At 37.5% G+C, this 21,556-nt stretch overlaps 1 protein-coding gene across 1 annotated transcript in view; it reads right to left on the bottom strand.

Annotated features, from left to right (window-relative positions):
• Window positions 1-2,920: 2,920 nt before the first annotated feature.
• The window catches only part of LOC148203824 (uncharacterized), a 47,991-nt gene continuing 29,355 nt past the window's right edge, over window positions 2,921-21,556 (bottom strand). Inside the window, exon 6 of the mRNA XM_088107774.1 lies at window positions 2,921-3,105. Coding sequence (XP_087963900.1) covers window positions 2,921-3,105 — 185 coding nt within the window. The remainder of the gene's footprint in view (window positions 3,106-21,556) is intronic.

Raw genomic sequence — 21,556 nt, 5'->3', positions numbered from 1 at the left:
TGAAACTTTATCAATTGAATTTGGAGATATTGCTGAGCATTTTAATATTCTTGATGCAATGAAGTTTCCAACTGAGGAGTATTCTATTTTTGGACTTGATATTCTAGATGATGTTTGATGCGGCTATCGCGGCCTATCAAATTTGATGTGCATTAAAGAATGCAGTATAGTGCTAGGAAGTGACTCTTAGGTCGTTTCTCAAGGACCAAATGTGGTTCGAGACTTAGGTCAAACACGCAGTGGGGGGGTTTGAAAGTGTTTTCGTGATTAGAAATGAACTAAATTAACACTGGAAATTAAATACAACCAAACATAATTGAAAACATTGAAATAAATGGACAAAGCATTAAATTGAACACTGCAACAGATAAATATCCAAACACAATTCAAGCTATGAAAATGTAACGCTAAAGCTAAAACATTAAATGCACAATGCAGCTTGAAAGTAAAAGTAAATGCTCAAGGTGTGTGTGACAAATTAAAAAGCAAGTAAGCTTGTAGTTGGACGTGGCAGTCATGCCCTTCCTCTAAATTAAATCACTTAAATTAAATGTATCACCTTGCTTTTCCCCACCCAAAACGTAACAGCATCTCCCAAAAGAAATTGAAATTTTAAAAGCTTCTAAAAGAATCCTCTTTAGCCGTGACATGTTAAGCTTCCATGGGTTTCATTCTAAAAAAAATAAAATAAAAATGGGAACCGTTTCCCTCTTCCAGCAGCGTGCCTTTCCAACATCCATTACCACTTTATTTTCAAAGGAAAACATGTGCTTTCCACTCCAACCACCATACTCCTAACCTATGAGTTAACACTGCTCTCTTCTTTTTTCTTTTAATGAAAAGCAATTGAAATTGTACTCTCCACATCAAGCAATGTGCACACCCTTCAACAATGGGATCCGTGCCTCATTCTTCTCCAAAGCAAATGAATGAAAAGAAAAGGAAATACATAAGAGAGGTCCCACCTGTTGGACTTGACTTTCCACACTCAAAACGTGACACCAAGTGCTTCATCTCTCCTTGCAGCGTCTCATCCAGGAGAAATCCGTGTGCTTCTTCCGCTAGCTCCAAGCCGAGACACCCACTTCTACCTACGCACATCCCCATCTCCTAGACTCCCACCTAATCTACTTCTCATTTCATAAAAACAAAAGAAAAGAAGCTACTATCATTCCAGCAACTGTAACATCAATTTTATTCATTCCAGCAAAGAAAAGAAATCCATCACTGCTGCTGCTTGCTTTCGGAACACCACATACTTCTTTTCAAAATGAAATAACAACCTACTTTATAGAATATGAAGATTGAATTCTAATTCAAGCATGAAAAAAAAAACAAGACCGGACACCATCTGTGATTAAAAGCAAAATGAATTCACACTGGAATCAAAATCATCGTTGGAAGCAACATTCAAAAATTGTCTAGTAACATAGTGCCTTTTTTTTATTTCATGAAAGACAAGAAAAACACTCCAAGCAAAGACCCCAGAGGTTGGCGGCTGGAGCTCCTTCTTCAATCACCCCGTGCCTCCTATTCACGTGCTGGACCTGGTAATGATGACCGAAACCTCCTCTAGTTTTTCCTCCCTCCAAATGAAATTAAAATCACCCCTTAAAACGTAACACCCTCCCCTTTTTTTCATTCATTCCCCCTATTTTGTGCTCCCTGGACGGTGCAAAATGAAAGTAAGGGGCCCTCCGTGTGCTTTTCTCAAAAGGCTAAAAAAATATGAATATCCTAAAGTTGCATCTCCTCTTTCTACTTCAGCAGAATGAATGCACCATCATTTTTTTCCAAAAGAAGACAAAAACATCAAGTGCCTCATGCTCTCCATCAATAAGCGTGCTGATGAGCGCATATTTATGCCCACATTTATGCTTTAAAATTCAAATTTTTGATAGGATAATTGTGCTTAAATGATTTACTTTAAGTGAATTTGTGATGATTGGAATTGTTGGGTTTGGAAATTAAAGAGACGTAAAAAGTGAGTTTTAGCGCATAAAATATTCTTGGATGTTCTTACGTTTATTTGTGCAGCTGAAATTATAAGTTCTATTGGTCCAAATGGCAATTCAAGGCCAAAAAATCAGATTTTATTTGGAAAATAATGTACAGATAGGCCAAACAGGCAACTTTTACCCTTACACCTCCCAATTTCCCTACATACACCCCTCTTCTCTTAAACAGGCCCAATATTAAGCCAAACAGTAACCCAATTCTAAATACACCTCCTAAATTTACCTACCCATACCCCTCCTAAGCTAGACTCCACCAGATCATGCCATGTGTCCAAATCCTCCCCACACAGATCTAGCCAACCACATGCCGCCACATCAGCCCTAACCCATGAGCATCATCTTCCACCTTCTCCACAGAAACCCTAGCCGCCAATGCCGCCAATGTCGTAAGCCGCCGTTCCGCTTCCGCTGTACCATCCTCATCACCGGCCAACTTCTTCTCCCTCCTTTCTCACCGGAAGCCCAAAGCCACTGCCGTGCCGCCGTCACCACCACGCCGCAACCTCCGTTCATCTTCTCCCTTCTCGGAACCAAATCGCGCCACCATCTCCATGCCGCCGTGAAGCCGCTGCGCACTCCTCCTCCTTCATCGCGAGTTCCGCTTCCGCCGCTCCCGCCAATGCTGCAAGTCGCCGCCACGGCCAGAACATCATCTCCTTCGTTTCTCGTCGGCGTATCAACGGACCACCACGGTGCCTCAACCAAGACGTCGCGACATCACCGTGAAACTGCGAGCCGCCTCTCCATCCGCGCCGCCACCATCAACGGAGCACCGTTCGTCTCCTCTAAAGTTGTGATTTCTTCAACCTCTGCCGCGCCGCAACGTTGCGTACCACCATAATTTTGCCGCGCCATCTTCATCTTCTTTCTCGCAAGTTCCAGCTAGCCGCTACGAATACCAGTCAGGCCGCCACCGTGAAGCTGCCTCCATCTTCCTTGCACAGCACAACCGTCAATGCACACCGCCATCTTCGTCGCTCTACCAGAATCGCGAGACCGCCATCAAACCTGAAATGCAGAAAAACATCCACAGAAACCCCAAAATCGCGCCTTCCAATTCGCGATTCAAGCTTCTTCGCCACCGGACCTGCAACAATCAACCACACCGCAGTACCATGGGCATCCTTGCCGCCGCGGCATCACCATCTCCCACCTACAGAGAGCAAAACTTAGAAAACCAGACGCACAGGGCAAGCTCGAACAAATTCGAAAAGGAGAAGAGAAACACCATTCTTCTCCAACAGCGGCGCGGGAATTTCCCTTCCTCAATGTTCTGAAACCCTAATTAGGAGGGGAGAGTTCTCACACGTGGCAGTGTAAGACCCATGAAAAAAAAAATATATTTATAATAGTAAATTTTAGCATTTTATTAGTAATAATAATTTTAATGGATAGAAAAATGTAAATTTTTGGATATAAAATTATAGTAATTCTAGAGGGAGTGCTTCAAATTTTTGATAACTTATTTAGGATTTTTTTTAAGAAAAGTGAATAGTGAATAGTAAATAGTAAATAGTAAATAGTAAATAGTGAATAGTGAATAGTTAAAAAAAATATATTAAAATAAATTGTGGAAGAGAACACTCCACGTAGAATTAATCATTCAGAGATAAGAATGGTGAATAAAAAATAATTTTTGAATAGTAAAAATGAATAGTAAAAGTGAATAGTAAAAATGAATAGTAAAAATGAATAGTAAAATTTTTTGGCTATAAATAGCCAAGGGAGGGAGGCTGAAGAGGGGCACCAAAATTCTAGAGAAATTGTGAGAGAAGAGAGTTGGAGGAAATTCTAGTTGAAGAGGGAAAATTCTGGAAGTTTCCGGAGAACGGTTTGAGAAGAGGAAACTAAGTCTGGAATAGAGGTAAGGGGAGCTAACTTTGAGTATTTCCTTTTGTATTATCTTGAGTCTGGAATATGCTATATTCTGCTTTTGTCTGATTTTAAATCTTGAATATGGAGTATTTTGTTTCTGTATGATCTTGAAATTTAAATAAGAGTATGCTTCTGTGATGATATCCAAGTGTGATAGTTGTAAAATGTGATGTTGATTATGTTATGCCATTTGTATGTTATTAGTTGTTTATTTTTTTTGTATTTTGGAAGGATTAGAAATTGTCTAACCGGCTCTGCCAGATTCAATTTCTTGTTTCCCCAAACATTTTATTGCTTTCCTTATTTATTTTTATTGTATTTTGGAAGGATTAGAAGTTGTCTAACCGGCTCTGCCAGATTCAACTTCTTGTTTCCCCAAACTATTTATTGCTTTACTTATTTATTTTATTGCATTTTTGGAAGGATTAGAAGTTGTCTAACCGGCTCTGCCAGATTCAACTTCTTGTTTCCCCAGACATGTTATTGTTCTTGTTATTTAATTATATTGTATTTTTGGATGGATTAGAAGTTGTCTAACCGGCTCTGCCAGATTCAACTTCTTGTTTCCCCAAAAATTTCATTGTTTTATCTATTTTTTTTATTGCATCTTTCTGGAAGGATGAGAAGTTGTCTAACCGGCTCTGCCAGATTCAACTTCTTGATTCCCCTAAATTTTTATATTAATATTATTTTGATGGTAATGGGAGCTAATTATTTTTGTATGAATTTATTTTATAAAATATTTGCATGGTGTGCTCTTGTGAAACTATTTTATAACTTTTATTATATTGGGTATGATAACTGAAACTGTGAAATTGTACATGTTGTGATGTGATGAATTTAATCTGTTTTGAATGAGTTTGTTGGCTGAAATTGATCTTGTTGGAAGGTCTGAAGTAAGGGTTCTGAAATAGCTTATATATGGATATTAAATAGATGTATAGATATTGTTTGAGGGTGCTATGAGAGGAAGTGAACACATTAAAATTTGGCATTTCAAATTTAGAGCATAAGAGAACATGGTAGATAATTTAAATAAATTAATTGTTAATTATTGAGGGCCTTTCTTTGTTGGTGGGATAGAGGAACCTTAAAAACCTGAGTTGGCACATCCCTGATCATAGAGCAGCCCTGGCCTGGTCCAGTCAGTTGTGACTAGTCATATGTGCTGGCGTCGAAGGTGAGTTTGATGCGTTCAGACATCTGGGTCCTCTCCGGTGACCAATTGGGGTAAAGAAAAATCTCTACTAGGATGAAAATAAAATAAAACAAGTTGATTGTAGATGCATAATATTATCATGGTAAAAATTTCATATATATTTTATTTATCATTACATTGAGCCCAAACTTTAATATGTAGTTCCTAAGATATGTTGATGTATTTTGGTTGATCCATGATCTTTGTTTGATGAAAATATGTTGAGTTATACTCGTTATGGGCAAAATGAGTTTATAATATGAAGCATGATATCTGGCAATATGTTTAATTTATTGATACCAAAACGGGTTATTATGAATTCATGATTAAAGAATGAACATGATTGAGTTAGGTGGATAAGAGGGTATGAATTGTTGGTTTTTATGAAATGTTGGAGTGGATATGAGAAATCATTACTTACGAAATGATGTTTACTACCGGGAGTAGTATGTTCGAGTTATACCATGAGAGTTTGGTATGAGCAAAGTAACATCTGAGGTTTATGAAAGCAGGCAGAAAGTGGTCTGACCATAAGGCTTTGACATAAACATATGATTCGTAAGTTTTATAGAAGCAGGCAGAGAGGGGTCTGACCATAAGGCTTCAGAAAGTAAGACATAGTATATAAGTGAGGCTTAAGGAAGCAGGTAGAGAGGGTCTGACCATAAGGCTTCATGAGTAAGCATGGTACACTTGTAAGATTTATGGAAATGAGAAAGATGATTTTGATAATGATGAATTAATGACATCGGAATAATGATATTTTATCAATTGCAGAAATACATGATTATAATATTTTTATTACAAGTTTAATGATTTTATGATATGGTTGGCTTACCCTTATTTGTTTGTACTATGATCATATAACTCATGTTATATGTGATTAGATAATGTTGCAGATGCGGTTGAAAAAGCTTAGAGATGAGAGAGATGCGGGGAAAAACTTTCAGGGATTTTTGTAAAAAGAATAAATTTATATTGGGAAGATTATGTTGTGTAAAACTTATAAGTTGAAATTTCAATGGTGAAGACTATATTGTTTAAAGTTTGTAAGTTTGGTATTGTACTTTGGAGTAATTGAAATAAAGTTTGATTGTTTATATGAGATATCAAATTAATTTAGTCTCTACTATCAGTAATACCCTTTAAAATATGTGGGTGTTACAGGCAGCACCTCATTGGCGCGTCCTCCTCTGGTCAAAGCTGGTCAATAAGCCTTCTCTGCTCAAAGTCTGGTCAACTGAGGGGCTTTCTTGCAATTTCAGAAATTCAGAAGGGGCTAAAGTGTAGATAGAGACAATTTCAGGGTATTTGTGCAATTTTGGAAAATCAGAAAAAGCTAAAAGATAAAATTCAGTTGTTAAATTAATTTAATTTATCAATATCAACAGAAAATATCTTCCAACTAATGTTATAATTATCTAAATCTTTTAGTTATTTGGAGGATATGAGATAAAAGATTCTTTCAACTAAATATTCAGAGTCCAAGCCCAAGCAAGCCCTATATTAAGAGACCCAGAGGGACTTCACTTAATTTATTCTCTCATACTCCTCTCACTTTTCTTTCATCTTGTATTCAACTCCATTCATGGAGAGCTAAGCATCTAGGGCTATTCTGCTGTAATTCCATGACGGATTCTGAGGTTACGTTCAGTTAATGCAATTGTTTACTTTGATTATTGATTTAAGTTGTTCTCTCTATGTCTTTCATCTCTCTATCTTGTTAAAAGCAAAGATTTTTGCATCATAATATGTTTGAATCTACATGCATATTGTTTATATGAGTTTTGGGGTTTCTAGGTTTAAATTGAGAATCTACTTTGATTTAATTTAGGAACTTTCATATGATTAAATGGTTTTTACTATCAATTGAGAATGTACTTTGATTGATTAGTAATAATTTCAATTATAATCAATTGAGAATTTACTTGATTGATTAACTTTTAATTTGGTTAGGAGATTTAAGAATAGACATGATTAAACACAATAGAATTTGATTGAGAATGTACTTTGGTTGAATTTATTGTGAATAATCTAGAAAGGTTTTGCATTTGATTGAGAATTTACTTTGGTTAAATGTATGATCGCCCTCGAATTAATTAAGAATGTACTTTAATTAATTTGAAACTTAAACAATAATCAATTAAACAATTATCCGTGAATAATCGATGATGAATCTATCTTGGAAAAGTAGTGGAATTAGCCTATTTCATCGTAACTGTTTTTAAGTTTCCTATTTATTCTTTAAACACTCTTCAACCATTACTTTTATTCATAAGCATTGCATAACATTCATAAGAGTTAGATATTCGAAAGCAATTTCGTGTTCGTTGGGAGACGACTCAGGGTTACGTTAACCCTATCTACTTTCTTAAATACTACTTGGCAATACTGAAGTTGCCTTAAAAAGTAGTATTAATTTGATAGCTTCAACGACAGCGTATCACGTGCACGCCCCCTTTTCTCCGTGAGAGCCTTTCTCCAAAAAATAATGTGACAAGCTGCCACCTACTACAATAAATCCAAATTCTCTAAAGGAAAAATCAATGATCACCGTGCTTGATTTCTAAAGGAGAGAAAAATCCCATTGTCTTTTTTTTCTTTTTTTTTCTCATCTTGTCTCTTTTCTTTTTTCTCTATTTAGGACACAACTTTCAGAGACAAGATGTACACATGTTTACACAATCAACCAAGAAGAGGAACCAACTAGCCAACTCATCAGAATCCCCAAGGAGACCACACTTGTTCCCAAAACAATTCCAAAGCTCCAAAATTCCCTAAGGTTAAGGTAAACATGGTTTTTCACTTAAGGGTGATTAATGAGTTTGAAAATAAAGAAATGGGCAAAGTATACGCTCAAAAGGGGTTATCAAAGGTTTAGAACAAGGTAGGCTTATTTGGCTAGAGAGGCTCAAGAACAAAACTACCTTTATCACTTCAAAACATGCATATTGATGGACAAATTTATGAACACCAAATTATGATGTCACAAACTTGTTTTCAATCGGCAAGTATGACCGAATCGTTCAAGTAATAAAACTTGGTAAGACCAAGTATCGTTCTTCCCAAAGGACTCACGGCCTAGTTTAGTTATGTGATTTCTTAATTAACTAAGACTTACAAACGAATTAATTGAGGTTTAAAATGCAAGACAGAAAATAAACATGTATGCATGAATTGTGATCAATGGCAAAAAGCAAAGGATAAACACTTTCAATGAAATTTATGTATGGATATGTTGTTGGGGGTCAATTTCATCTTATCCACTCTCATATATTTTAGGAATTCAACGATCAAATCACCATTGTTAATGCCACTCTCTAATGTACCTTTCCAGAAGGCTTCTCCCTAATCACGAGTTCATACAATTCCTAGCATTCCTAATGATTAGTTCATAAGTACAGGAGCTTAACGACAACCAATATAAAATTGGGAGAAATTCCCCGGATCTAGACTTCCCCGTACGTTCCCGTATCGACAAAACCAATAATCATGCATCGAATGAGTTAAACCATGCAAGCATTAAACAAAGAGGAAAAACCCTAACTAATGATGAAAGAAAGCATATATCTTAAATAAAAGATGTAAAAACAGATTCCATATATGAGAGTTTCACAAGACTACATTGATTCCCCAACAAACATAAAGAGGTTAGTTCACCATATTCATGGTGAACCTAAATGAATTACAATGAAAGAATGAAAGAATAAACCCTAAAAAGGTGAAGCGGAAGCCTCAGCATCCAAGATCCTCCTTCAAAGGGGTGGTAGAGAGAGTGTTTGCCTCGTTCTAGCCAGAGATACCTAACCCTAGGAAACCCTAAAGCTTATGTATCATTCGTAAATTACAAAAAGTCAAGTCCAAGCCCATTAAAGTGCCGCTCAGCGGTAAACTACCGCTCAGCGGTGATTGCGTGAGACGTTTCTTCCCCTCAGCAGCCATTTTGTCCCTCGGCGGATCTCCCGTGACTTCCAGAGTACCGCTCAGCGGTAAAATACCGCTCAGCGGTGAATGCGTGACTTGTTTTCTCCCCTCAGCGGCCATTTTGCCCCTCAGCGGACCTCCCGCAAACTCCTGAGTGCCGCTCAGCGGTAAACTGCCGCTGAGCGGTGACTTCGGCTTCTCCTTTTGCACTTTTTATTGTCTTTTATGATTTCATCTCTCTCCTTCTTCACTTCTTTTACCAAATTCACCTTCAAACCTGCACAAAAACACTGAAATCAAGCATAAACCTGTCCAACTCTCTTATTTCTAAAAATATACAGAAAAACATGATTTCAAGCTAATTTCTAAGTGTGAAGGTTACTTTTAGTGTCAATTTTAATCATGAAAATAACAGTTTTTCAACTGTTATCACAACCCCAAACTTAAAACTTTGCTTGTCCTCAAGCAAATAAGATGTAACTCTATTCTTCAACCAATTCATATGACGATTCACTTTATTCAAAAATCTTCTTTTCAAGATAAGCAAAAACTTCACTCAAACTTATGACCAAGAGTTCAATCAAGATGTGCACATGCTTTGGTGTTCACAAAGTCATTTAAATTCCAACAAATGCTATTTTCATGAATGATCAATCAATTAAGCATGGATGTTCATGTTTACATGTGATATTTCCTCACTAAGTCAAGTATTTCACTCACACTCAAGTGTATAAAAGATGATCACTCATTCACTCTACTATCACAATGTTACATGAATTAGCTTTGCCTTTCATTTTACCACAATCAAAAATATTCACAAGCATGCATCATCACAAGGACTTTTCAATGGCTTATAATGTGGCTGGGCTAACAAGAAAATTGGTTTTTCTGGATTACAAAATCCTTGAGTTAAGAGAATCATAACAACACAATCATCTTATTCATTCCCAACTTTCTTTTGCCTTTGCATTGAGCTTTACTTCTTTTTCTTTTCTTTTTCTTTGCACATTCTTACTTTTTAGCTCCTAGCTCAATGCTTTTCATGTTTTTCCCAACAACCCCAAACTTGAATATTTAACAATACCACACAAGATCTTCTACTTAACTCAAGGTAAAGATTTTCAATCAAGGGTTTTCAGTGTATATTCAAGGCTAAGGGTTCAAAAGGATAGAACACAAAGTGTTCTCTTTTAGTGGGCTAATTGTATGAATTTGGCCAATAAAAAGGTTTTCAACAAATGGCCTTGATCATGTGATGCAAAACAAGCAATTAATTCAATCATAGAAAACCTGGGCAAAATCATTCATGCTTTCAAAGTAATAGCATTCAACAATAACAACTCTAGAGCTCAAAATCTCACACATAAGCTCATTCACATTTAACATACACATCCTGCTTAATTTCACAATCACAATCATGATATCATGCATTTGTTCACAAAGCTTGTGAATCACCTGTATAAGCATTTTAATGTGCACATCATCTCAACATCAGTTAATCATAAGCATCATTCAGAATTACTTATCACAACATCACAGTTAATAGCAAACCATCACAAGAAACCAGGTTTCAAATAGAGTACATCAGCCCTAATCTAAAAACAGAAAATAAATAAGTTCAGAAAACTTAAACCACAAAGCATAAACACATGATAGCATTCATCAGTAAATGCTATCTCAGCTCCTCATCAATCTGAGCTGTCCTCTGTATCTTCCTCTTCCTCCTCATCCGCATCATCTTCAAATGCATCATCCTCATCAGCTTCATCTTCTTCCATATCTCTAGCTGAAGCTTCAGCTGCTCCAGCTCCTCCTCCATGCACTGGCTCCTCTGGCCAAGCTACCACATTATGGAATTCATCCATAGTCCACCTGTGGGCTGGAGGTGTATCATACATCCCCACAATCATCTCAGCAGTGGCCACCTGCCCTCTGTGAATGGACTGCAACTGAGCCCCTATAAGAGACATATACATGTCCCTCATCTGGAATGGCTCTGCTTCATGTGTCTCAGCAGATGTCTGGCTCTGTGCTGGCCCTCTCTCTCTACGAGCACGGTGTGGTGGAACTGGCTGAGCTTCATCATCACCTCCACAGTATTGTCTATAGTAGGCCTCATCAATAGCTTTTCTTGGCCTCTCAAAAGGTGGAGCAGAAGTGTCCACCCCAGCTATCTTGCAAAGGTGCGTGATCAAAGAAGGATGTCCTAGTGGTGCTTTGTTGTTTGAAGTATTAGCGCACACACTAATCTCATCAGCTATCACCTGCCCAACATTAACATTCAAGTTTCTGATAGCACAGTAGATGAAGAATGCCCTGCTGAGAGTAATATCTGACACATGTGAACATGGCTGAATGTTGGCATGAGAAAACGCCATCCAATACTTTGCAAGAGGAGTCAAATCCGTCCTCCTAATGTTAACCACTGAGCCAGATCTATTCCTTTGGAAGTGTCCTCCAGGTATACACAGTACTCTCTCCACATCCTCATAATCAGCACCTTCCTCCATGCAAAGAGCAAACTGGCACTGCTCACCAGCCCATACAGTGTCCAGAAAGTTATTAATTGAATCAGGATCATACCTGATAGCATGGCCTCTAACATAGCCCAAATAATTCTCAGCTGGATAATCACCAATCTTCTTTGCATTGGTGTAAAATTCCTTAACCACAGCTATGTTGGCAGGTGCAGGATAAGTGGCTAGCTTTCCCCAATCATTCCCTAACACTTGCTCTCCAAATTGAGGAGCAAAGTTAGGTATCATTCCAACCTTTCTCTCCATCAGAAGTCTCCTGTCCTGAACCACTTTAAAGTGCTTCTCATGTTTCCTAGAGAGGAACCTACTAGAGTGGGGTTGCTCTGGTTCCTTTTCCTTTCTCTTGTTTGCCATGGTTTTCAATCTTTTTCCGGATGAGGATGCCATTCCTACATTCAAAACACAAAACCAAACCACAGAACATGATGTTAATCATTAGTAAAACACAGAACACAACTCCCTTCGAAGCTAAACCACCGCTGAGGGCCAGAATTTCCCCTCAGCGCCACCAGTACCACATTCCAGATCACACAAAACCAAAAAAATCAAATCTGGCAGAGTGCCGCTCAGCGGCAGTTTACCCCTCAGCGGTAACTCTGCAGATTTTTGAAAAATCTGTTTTAAAGCTCTCCTAACTCCACCCAAATGCAATTTTCAGTTTTCCAGTTCATAATCATGCAGTTTAATCGGTTCAAACATCAAATATATCATCAAATCATGCAAAGAAATCAAAACCCCTAAATCTTCATGCTTTGACAATCATATTCAAAATCAAAAACCCTAGAATGAACAAAATGCATTTTACTTACTTGGGTGGAGATACTAGATGCAATGAGAATGCTTCCAAGCTAGAATGCTCTCTCCCAACCCCAAACTTTGATGGCACACTAGTGAAAAAGTGAGTGGAAGAGAAATTTTCTTAAGAGGGAAGAGTGAAAAGATGTGGAAAAGCTTGGAGAAGGTATGTGGGAGTGTTTGTGCAAAGAAAAGTCTGAAAGTGTGAAAGAATGCGCAGCTTAGGGTTTAAAAATACCCTAATGGGCTCGGGTCCCGCTAAGGGGAACTAAAACCCAATCTACGAGAGTACCGCTCAGCGGTAAAGTACCGCTCAGCGGCACTTTCGTGATGTGTTCTTCTCCTTCTTTTCTTAACCTACGTGCCTCCTAGACATGCCCCTCACTGGCTCCCTGCAATTCAATGTTCAAAATGCTTATGCAAACCCTAACTAAAACAAATCAACAAAAATATTCAATCAACTGGGTTGCCTCCCAGGTAGCGCTTGTTTAACGTCACGAGCCTGACCCAAAATCCACCAACACCCTTCAGTAGGTGCAAAATTTTCTTACCAACACCCATCAGTAGGTGTTACAGCCATTGTATCCTTCAGTAGATACCTAACCACCTAGCATCCTTCAGTAGATGCTATATCCAACAAAATAAATACAAAAATAATGTCCACAAATTAAAAATTACAAAACCAAAATAAAATCAAAAGTTCTTAAATCACTGGGTTGCCTCCCAGCAAGCGCTCTTTTAACGTCATTAGCTTGACCCAGTAAAGCTCAAGTTCCTTCTTCTTTTTCTTCTTTCTACTGAACTTCTTCAGAAATTTGATCAAACCAGGAACCTGTTGCAATGTCTCAATCATAGGAACTTTAATCTCCAATTTCTTGAAGATTTCCATAAAGCACTTGAATTTCTTTTCCTTCCTATGATTCTTCTTTAGATGAGGATGTGATTTTTCATGTGATTTCTTCTTCTTTTCTCTCATCTTCTTTTTCTTCCTTTTTCTCTCCCTAAATTTTCTCTTTTTCTGTTCTTTTATTTTTTTCTTCCTTTCTCTTTTTCTCCTCAACTTCTTTATTTTCACACAAATTTTCTTTCTCTCTTCTCTCTCAACCACTTCTTTTTCTTTTTCTTCATCTTTATCTTTCTCACTCAACTCTTCTTTCTCTTTTCTCTCTACCCTTTCCTCATCTCCCTCTAATTTTTCTTCATCAAGAATCTTGTCACTTTCAGTGATAATGACTTGTCCTTCCTCTTTAAGGTTAACTTCAATATTAACATCATCATTTAATCTCTGACTAATGTGACGAAGTTGTATCTCCATTCTTTTACATGATTCTTCAATGCTTTTCTGAGTAGAGTCGGAATTTTTCAAAAATCGTTGAAGGGTGTCCTCCAACCTATCCAAACTTCTTGATAGAAAGGGTTGTTGCTGCCATTGTTGTTGTGGTTGGTTCTCAAATTGTCCGGCAGCTTGCCAAAATTGGCTTTGATCCATGCTTGAGTCATGTTCCCACCAGTGGTTGAGATTACTTTGGTGGAATTGAGTGCCCATATAGTTAAATTCTTCACCAAATTGCATTCTGCAGACATTAGGCACAAAACCCTAAAAACAATTGTTAGCACAAAAAGATAGAGAAAAAAAAATCAAAGGATATAATTGACAAGATAAGAAGATAGGAAATAAAAACAAAAAAATAAAAACAGAAAAATAAAATAAAATAAAATAAAATACAAACAGAAAATAAAATAAAATAAAATAAAATCTAATCTAATCAAATAAAATAAAATCAAATCAAATAAAAACCGAAAAATAAAAAACAGAAAATAAAAACAGAAAACAGAAAAACAGAAAACAGAAAAATAAAATAAAATCAAATAAAATACAAACTGAAAAATATAAACAGAAAAATAAAATAAAAAAAAATCGAAATTTAAATTAAAAATAAAAAAAATAAGTCAAAGATAATCAATAATCACACAAATTTACCAGTTAAACCAGAGTCCCCGGCAACGGCGCCAAAAACTTGATGGACAAATTTATGAACACCAAATTATGATGTCACAAACTTGTTTTCAATCGGCAAGTATGACCGAATCGTTCAAGTAATAAAACTTGGTAAGACCAAGTATCGTTCTTCCCAAAGGACTCACGGCCTAGTTTAGTTATGTGATTTCTTAATTAACTAAGACTTACAAACGAATTAATTGAGGTTTAAAATGCAAGACAAAAAATAAACATGTATGCATGAATTGTGATCAATGGCAAAAAGCAAAGGATAAACACTTTCAATGAAATTTATGTATGGATATGTTGTTGGGGGTCAATTTCATCTTATCCACTCTCATATATTTTAGGAATTCAACGATCAAATCACCATTGTTAATGCCACTCTCTAATGTACCTTTCCAGAAGGCTTCTCCCTAATCACGAGTTCATACAATTCCTAGTATTCCTAATGATTAGTTCATAAGTACAGGAGCTTAACGACAACCAATATAAAATTGGGAGAAATTCCCTGGATCTAGACTTCCCCGTACGTTCCCGTATCGACAAAACCAATAATCATGCATCGAATGAGTTAAACCATGCAAGCATTAAACAAAGAGGAAAAACCCTAACTAATGATGAAAGAAAGCATAGATCTTAAATAAAAGATGTAAAAACAGATTCCATATATGAGAGTTTCACAAGACTACATTGATTCCCCAACAAACATAAAGAGGTTAGTTCACCATATTCATGGTGAACCTAAATGAATTACAATGAAAGAATGAAAGAATAAACCCTAAAAAGGTGAAGCGGAAGCCTCAGCATCCAAGATCCTCCTTCAAAGGGGTGGTAGAGAGAGTGTTTGCCTCGTTCCAGCCAGAGATACCTAACCCTAGGAAACCCTAAAGCTTATGTATCATTCGTAAATTACAAAAAGTCAAGTCCAAGCCCATTAAAGTGCCGCTCAGCGGTAAACTACCGCTCAGCGGTGATTGCGTGAGACGTTTCTCCCCTCAGCGGCCATTTTGCCCCTCAGCGGACCTCCCACAAACTCCTGAGTGCCGCTCAGCGGTAAACTGCCGCTGAGCGGTGACTTCGGCTTCTCCTTTTGCACTTTTTATTGTCTTTTATGATTTCATCTCTCTCCTTCTTCACTTCTTTTACCAAATTCACCTTCAAACCTGCACAAAAACACTGAAATGAAGCATAAACCTGTCGAACTCTCTTATTTCTAAAAATATACAGAAAAACATGATTTCAAGCTAATTTCTAAGTGTGAGGGTTACTTTTAGTGTCAATTTTAATCATGAAAATAATAGTTTTTCAACTGTTATCACATATCAATTAAGAATTATCAACAAGAGTCAAGCCAAGGCATATGCGAAGCATTCAAGAGACATATCACACACAAGAAAGACATTAAGTGGCTCAAATTCTCACACAGGGCATTTGTGTCACAATCAATTCAACCTCTCAAACATCATAATCATCTTCCCAAGCAAAGAAAAGCAAAGATTTCAAGCAAAGTATCAATGAAGTGAAAGACACATTTACAACCTAAACAAAGTCCAGAAATCAAGAGAAACAAGCAAAAGTGTACACAAGACAGAACAAAAACTACCTAGAAAACAAGACCTAAACAAAGAAAAATCAATCTCCCCTAAAAATATACCACACTTAAACTACTCAATGTCCTCAGTGTGTCACAATCATTAGATTAACAATTAGAACAGTCAAATGATATAGATAAGTGCAATAAAAGTGAGGAGGGAAGGAGAAAAGAAAACTCCCTAAGTCAGAGGGAAAGAGAGGTGGGGTCGACCAAAGACGTCTCCTCCACCACTGCATTCAACAAAGAAGGATTGTTGAGGAAGGGCTTCAGTCTGTGCCCATTAACCTTGAAGCTTTCAGCTGTGGATGGACCTTGGATCTCTACTGCACCATAAGGATAAACATTAGTCACAACAAAAGGTCCAGTCCACTTTGATCTCAACTTACCCCCCATGATTCCGAGCCTAGAGTTATACAATAAAACTTGTTGGCCAACCTCGAAGTCCTTTCTAACAATAGAACTATCATGGAACTTCTTTGTCCTTTCCTTGTAGAACTTTGAGTTCTCATAGACCTCCAATCGGATCTCATCCAATTCATTCAGTTGCAACTTTCTTTCCTCTCCAGCTTGGTCCATGGAAAAGTTGCAAGACTTCATAGCCCAATATGCCCGATGCTCAATCTCAACTGGTAGATGACATGCCTTTCCAAAGACAACCCGGTAAGGAGACATCCCTATTGATGCTTTGTAGGCAGTCCTGTAGGCCCAAAGAGCATCGTCCAACCTATTGCTCCAATCTTTCCTATTGGGTTGGAGAGTCTTCTCCAAAATCCTCTTAATCTCCCTGTTTGAGATCTCCGCTTGCCCATTTGTTTGGGGGTGGTAATGTGTAGAGACTTTGTGTACCACCTCATACTTCTTTAGCAAGTCTTGCATTGATTTGTTGCAAAAATGGGTTCCTTGATCACTAACAATTGCTCAGGGCACTCCAAACCTACAAAAGAGGTGAGATCTAACAAAATCTACAACAACCTGAGCATCGTTAGTTCTGGTGGCTCTAGCTTCCACCCATTTTGAAACATAATCCAAAGCGAGGAGAATATAAGAGAAACCAAAAGAAGCAGGAAAAGGACCCATAAATTCTATACCCCAAACATCGAACACCTCACAGAACAGCATAGGTTGTTGAGGCATTTGTTGTCTCCATGAAAGTGATCCTCCTGCTTTTTGACATGGCTCGCAGGTGCTTCAAATTCTCTTCGCATCCTTAAAGATGGAGGACCAAGAGAAAACCACGTTCACCTGCCCCTTTAACACTTTTGCCTATAGAAGGATGCCATTTGGCCTGTGCAATACCCCTGGTACAGTCCAACGGTGCATGCTTAGCATTTTTAGCGATTTTCTTGAAAGTTGCATAGAGGTGTTCATGCATGATTTTGCTGTATATGGATCCTCATTTGATACATGTTTAGATAGTTTGAAAATCAAATTTGATGTGCATTAAAGAATGCAGTATAGTGCTAGGAAGTGACTCCTAGGTCGTCTCTCAAGGACCAAATGTGGTTCGAGAGTTAGGTCAAACACGTAGTAGGGGGGTTTGAAAGTGTTTTCGTGATTAGAAATGAACTAAATTAAAACTGGAAATTAAATACAACCAAACATAATTGAAAACATTGAAATAAATGGACAAAGCATTAAATTGAACACTGCAACAGATAAATATCCAAACACAATTCAAGCTATGAAAATGTAACGCTTAAGCTAAAACATTAAATGCACAATGCAGCTTGAAAGTAAAAGTAAATGCTCAAGGTGTGTGTGACAAATTAAAAAGCAAGTAAGCTTGTAGTTGGACGTGGCAGTCATGCCCTTCCTCTAAATTAAATCACTTAAATTAAATGTATCACCTTGCTTTTCCCTACCCAAAACGTAACAGCATCTCCCAAAAGAAATTGAAATTTTAAAAGCTTCTAAAAAAAATCCTCTTTAGCCGTGACATGTTAAGCTTCCATGGGTTTCATTCTAAAAAAAATAAAATAAAAATGGGAAGCGTTTCCCTCTTCCAGCAGCGTGCCTTTCCAACATCCATTACCACTTTATTTTCCAAGGAAAACATGTGTTTTCCACTCCAACCACCGTACTCCTAACCTATGAGTTAACACTCTCTTCTTATTTTTTTAATGAAAAGCAACTGAAATTGTACTCTCCACATCAAGCAATGTGCACACCCTTCAACAATGGGATTCGTGCCTCATTCTTCTCCAAAGCAAATGAACGAAAAGAAAAGGAAATACATAAGAGAGGTCCCACATGCTAGACTTGACTTCCCTCACTCAAAACGTGACACCAAGTGCTTCATCTCTCCTTGCAGCGTCTCATCCAGGGAAAATTCATGTGCTTCTTCCGCCAGCTCCAAGCCGAGACACCCACTTCTACCTAGGCACATCCCTATCTCCTAGACTCCCACCTAATCTACTTCACATTTCATAAAAACAAAAGAAAAAAAGCTACTATCATTCCAGCAACCGTAACATCCATTTTATTCATTCCAACAAAGAAAAGAAATTCATCACCGCTGCTGCTTGCTTCCGGAACACCACACATTTCTTTTCAAAATGAAATAACAACCTACTTTATAGAATATGAAGATTGAATTCTAATTCAAGCATGAAAAAAAAAAGAAAAACAAGACCGGACACCATCCATGATTAAAAGTAAAATGAATTCACACTGGAATCAAAATCATCGTTGGAAGCAACATTCAAAAATTGTCCAGTAACATAGTGCCTTTTTTTTTATTCCATGAAAGACAAGAAAAACACTCCAAGCAAAGACCCCTGAGGTTGGCGGCTGGAGCTTCTTCTTCAATTGCCCCGTGCCTCCTATTCACATGCTGGACTTGGTAATGATGACCAAAACCTCCTCCAGTTTTTCCTCCCTCCAAATGAAATTAAAATCGCCCCTTAAAACGTAACAACCTCCCCTTTTTTTTCATTCATTCCCCCTATTTTGTGCTCCCTGGACAGTGCAAAATGAAAGTAAGGGGCCCTCCGTGTGCTTTTCTCAAAAGGCTAAAAAAATATGAATATCCTAAAGTTGCATCTGCACTTTCTACTTCAGCAGAATGAATGCACCATCATTTTTTCCAAAAGAAGACAAAAACATCAAGTGCCTCATGCTCTCCATCAATAAGCGTGCACGCCTCCTTTTCTCTGTGAGAGCCTTTCTCCAAAAACTAATGTGACAAGCTGCCACTGATAACAGTTGAAAAACTGTTATTTTCATGCTTAAAATTGATACTAAAAGCAACCTTTAACACTTAGAAACTAGCTTGAAATCATGCTTTTGGTCATATTTTTAGAAATAAGAGAGTTGGACAGGTTTATGCTTGATTTCAGTGTTTTTGTGCAGGTTTTAAGGTGAATTTGGTGAAAGAAGTGAAGAAGGACAAAGATGGAATCAGAAAAGACATCAAAAAGTGCAAAAGGAGAAGCCGCAACTGCCGCTCAGCGGCAGTTTACCGCTGAGCGGCACTCAGGCAGTCACATTGGATCCGCTGAGGGGTGAAAAGGCCGCTGAGGGGAGGAAAAACAACTCGCGCACTTACCGCTGAGCGGCACTATTTTTTGGCTTGGGCCTAATTTTCTGTATTTTTAGAATAGTATATAAGCTTTAGGACGTCCTAGGGTTTGTATCTTTGGCAGAGACGAAGCAAACACTCTCTTTTCCACCCCTTGAAGGAAGATCTTGGATGCTCAGGCTACCTCCTCCTCTTTCTAGGGTTTTATCTTTCATTCTTTCATTATTGTTCATCTAGTTTCACCATGAATATGGTGAACTAAACCTTGTATTGTTGTTGGGGAATCAATGTAGTCTTGTGAAACTCTCATATATGAAATTTGATTTAATGTCTTATATTAAGATATATGCTTTCTTTCATCTTTAGCTAGGGGTTTTCTTCTTTGCTTATTGCTTGCTTTGTTTAACTCATTCATTGCCATGATTATTGATTTTGTCGATACGGGAACGTACGGGGAAGTCTAGATCCGGGGAATTTCTCCCAATAGCATATTGGTTGCCTTTAAGCTCCTGAACTTTAAGAACTAATTACTAGGAATGCTAGGAATTGTATGAACTCGTAATTAGGGATAGGCCTTCTTGCAAGGTGATTTAGAGAGTGGCATTAGCATTGATGATAAGAATGATGAATTCCTGAAAATATATGAGAGTGGATAAGATGAAATTGATAACCCCAACAACATACTCATCCATCTAATCCATTGAAGTGTTTGTATTCTATTTTTCTCCATTGATCAAACTCATGCATACATATTTAATTACTGTCCCTTGCATTAAAACCTACAATTAAATTGTTCTTAAGTCTTAAATAATCAACAAATCACATAGCTAAACTAGGTCGTGAGTCCTTTGGGAAAACGATAGTTGGTCTTACCTTGTTTATTACTTGATACGATTCGGTCACACTTGCCGATTGTTAAACAAGTTTGTGGCGCCGTTTTTCGGTGTTCATAAATTTGTCATCAGCCACCTACTACAATAAATCCAAATGCTCTAAAGGAAAAATCAATGATTACCATGCTTGATTTCTAAAGGAGAGAAAAATACCATTGCCAAGTCATCCATCCCATTTTTGAGCCTAGTTGTCATTTCTCATTTAACCTCCAAATGTCCCAAATTGTATTTCCATAATTTTTTCTGCAATAAATGATGAAAATAATTAGCTCAGATAATTCAAATTAATTAAAATAAGAATTTCTGATCACATTAAGCACAATTAGGAAAAATTGGAAAATACTGGACATTCAAGCACAATTCCCTTATTAAATCTAGCACAATAAGCTAAGTGGAGTCAAGAAAATATTGACTCATCAATGTTATTGATGAATATGCTGCTGAATTTGATTCTTTGCATGATAAAGAACATTATTTTCTATCCTTTATGTATACATGCATTGCGTCTAAGATTGAGTCTAAATATGTGATTGATGTTGATATTGATTTTGATATTGATGAGTGTGAAGCTGATGTTGATGATGTATCTTCTGTGATGGATATTGATGTTGAATTTGATGAGATGAGTGTTGTGCCTTTGCATGTAAATTCTTTAGAGTCATAATGCACTAACAATTTTGCAGGAAGTATAGATAAATTTGACTTGCAGGCACCCACTCTTGAGCTAAAACCGCTTCCAGATACCCTCAAGTTTGCTTACTTGGAGGTAGAGGAGAAACTACTTGTGATCATTTCCACCTCCCTTGGTGTTGTTAAAGAGGAGAAATTGTTGCATGTGCTATGAAAGCACAAGAAGGCTATTGGTTGGACCTTGGCTGACATTCCCAGTATCAGCCTATCCACTTGCATGCATAGGATTCTATAGGAGGATGGAGCAGAAAGACAGCCACAAAGAAGGTAAAACCCAGTGATCTTGGATGTTATAAAGAAGGATGTAACCAAGCTTCTCCAAGCTGGGATCATCTATCCCATCTCGGATAGTTAGTGGGTGAACTAAGTCCATGTGGTTCCAAAGAAGACTGGCCTCACTATGGCAAAAGCTGAGAGGGACGAGTTCATTCCCACAAGAGTGTAGAACAGATAGAGAGTCTGCATTGACTATAGTAGGCTTAATCAAGCAACAAGGAAGGATCACTCCCC

The sequence above is a fragment of the Vigna umbellata genome, chromosome 2, assembly GCF_029865625.1.
Source record: "Vigna umbellata cultivar VRB3 chromosome 2, Vumbellata_1.0, whole genome shotgun sequence".
NCBI classification, from domain to species: domain Eukaryota; kingdom Viridiplantae; phylum Streptophyta; class Magnoliopsida; order Fabales; family Fabaceae; genus Vigna; species Vigna umbellata.
This window is presented reverse-complemented; position numbering and strand designations above follow the sequence as displayed.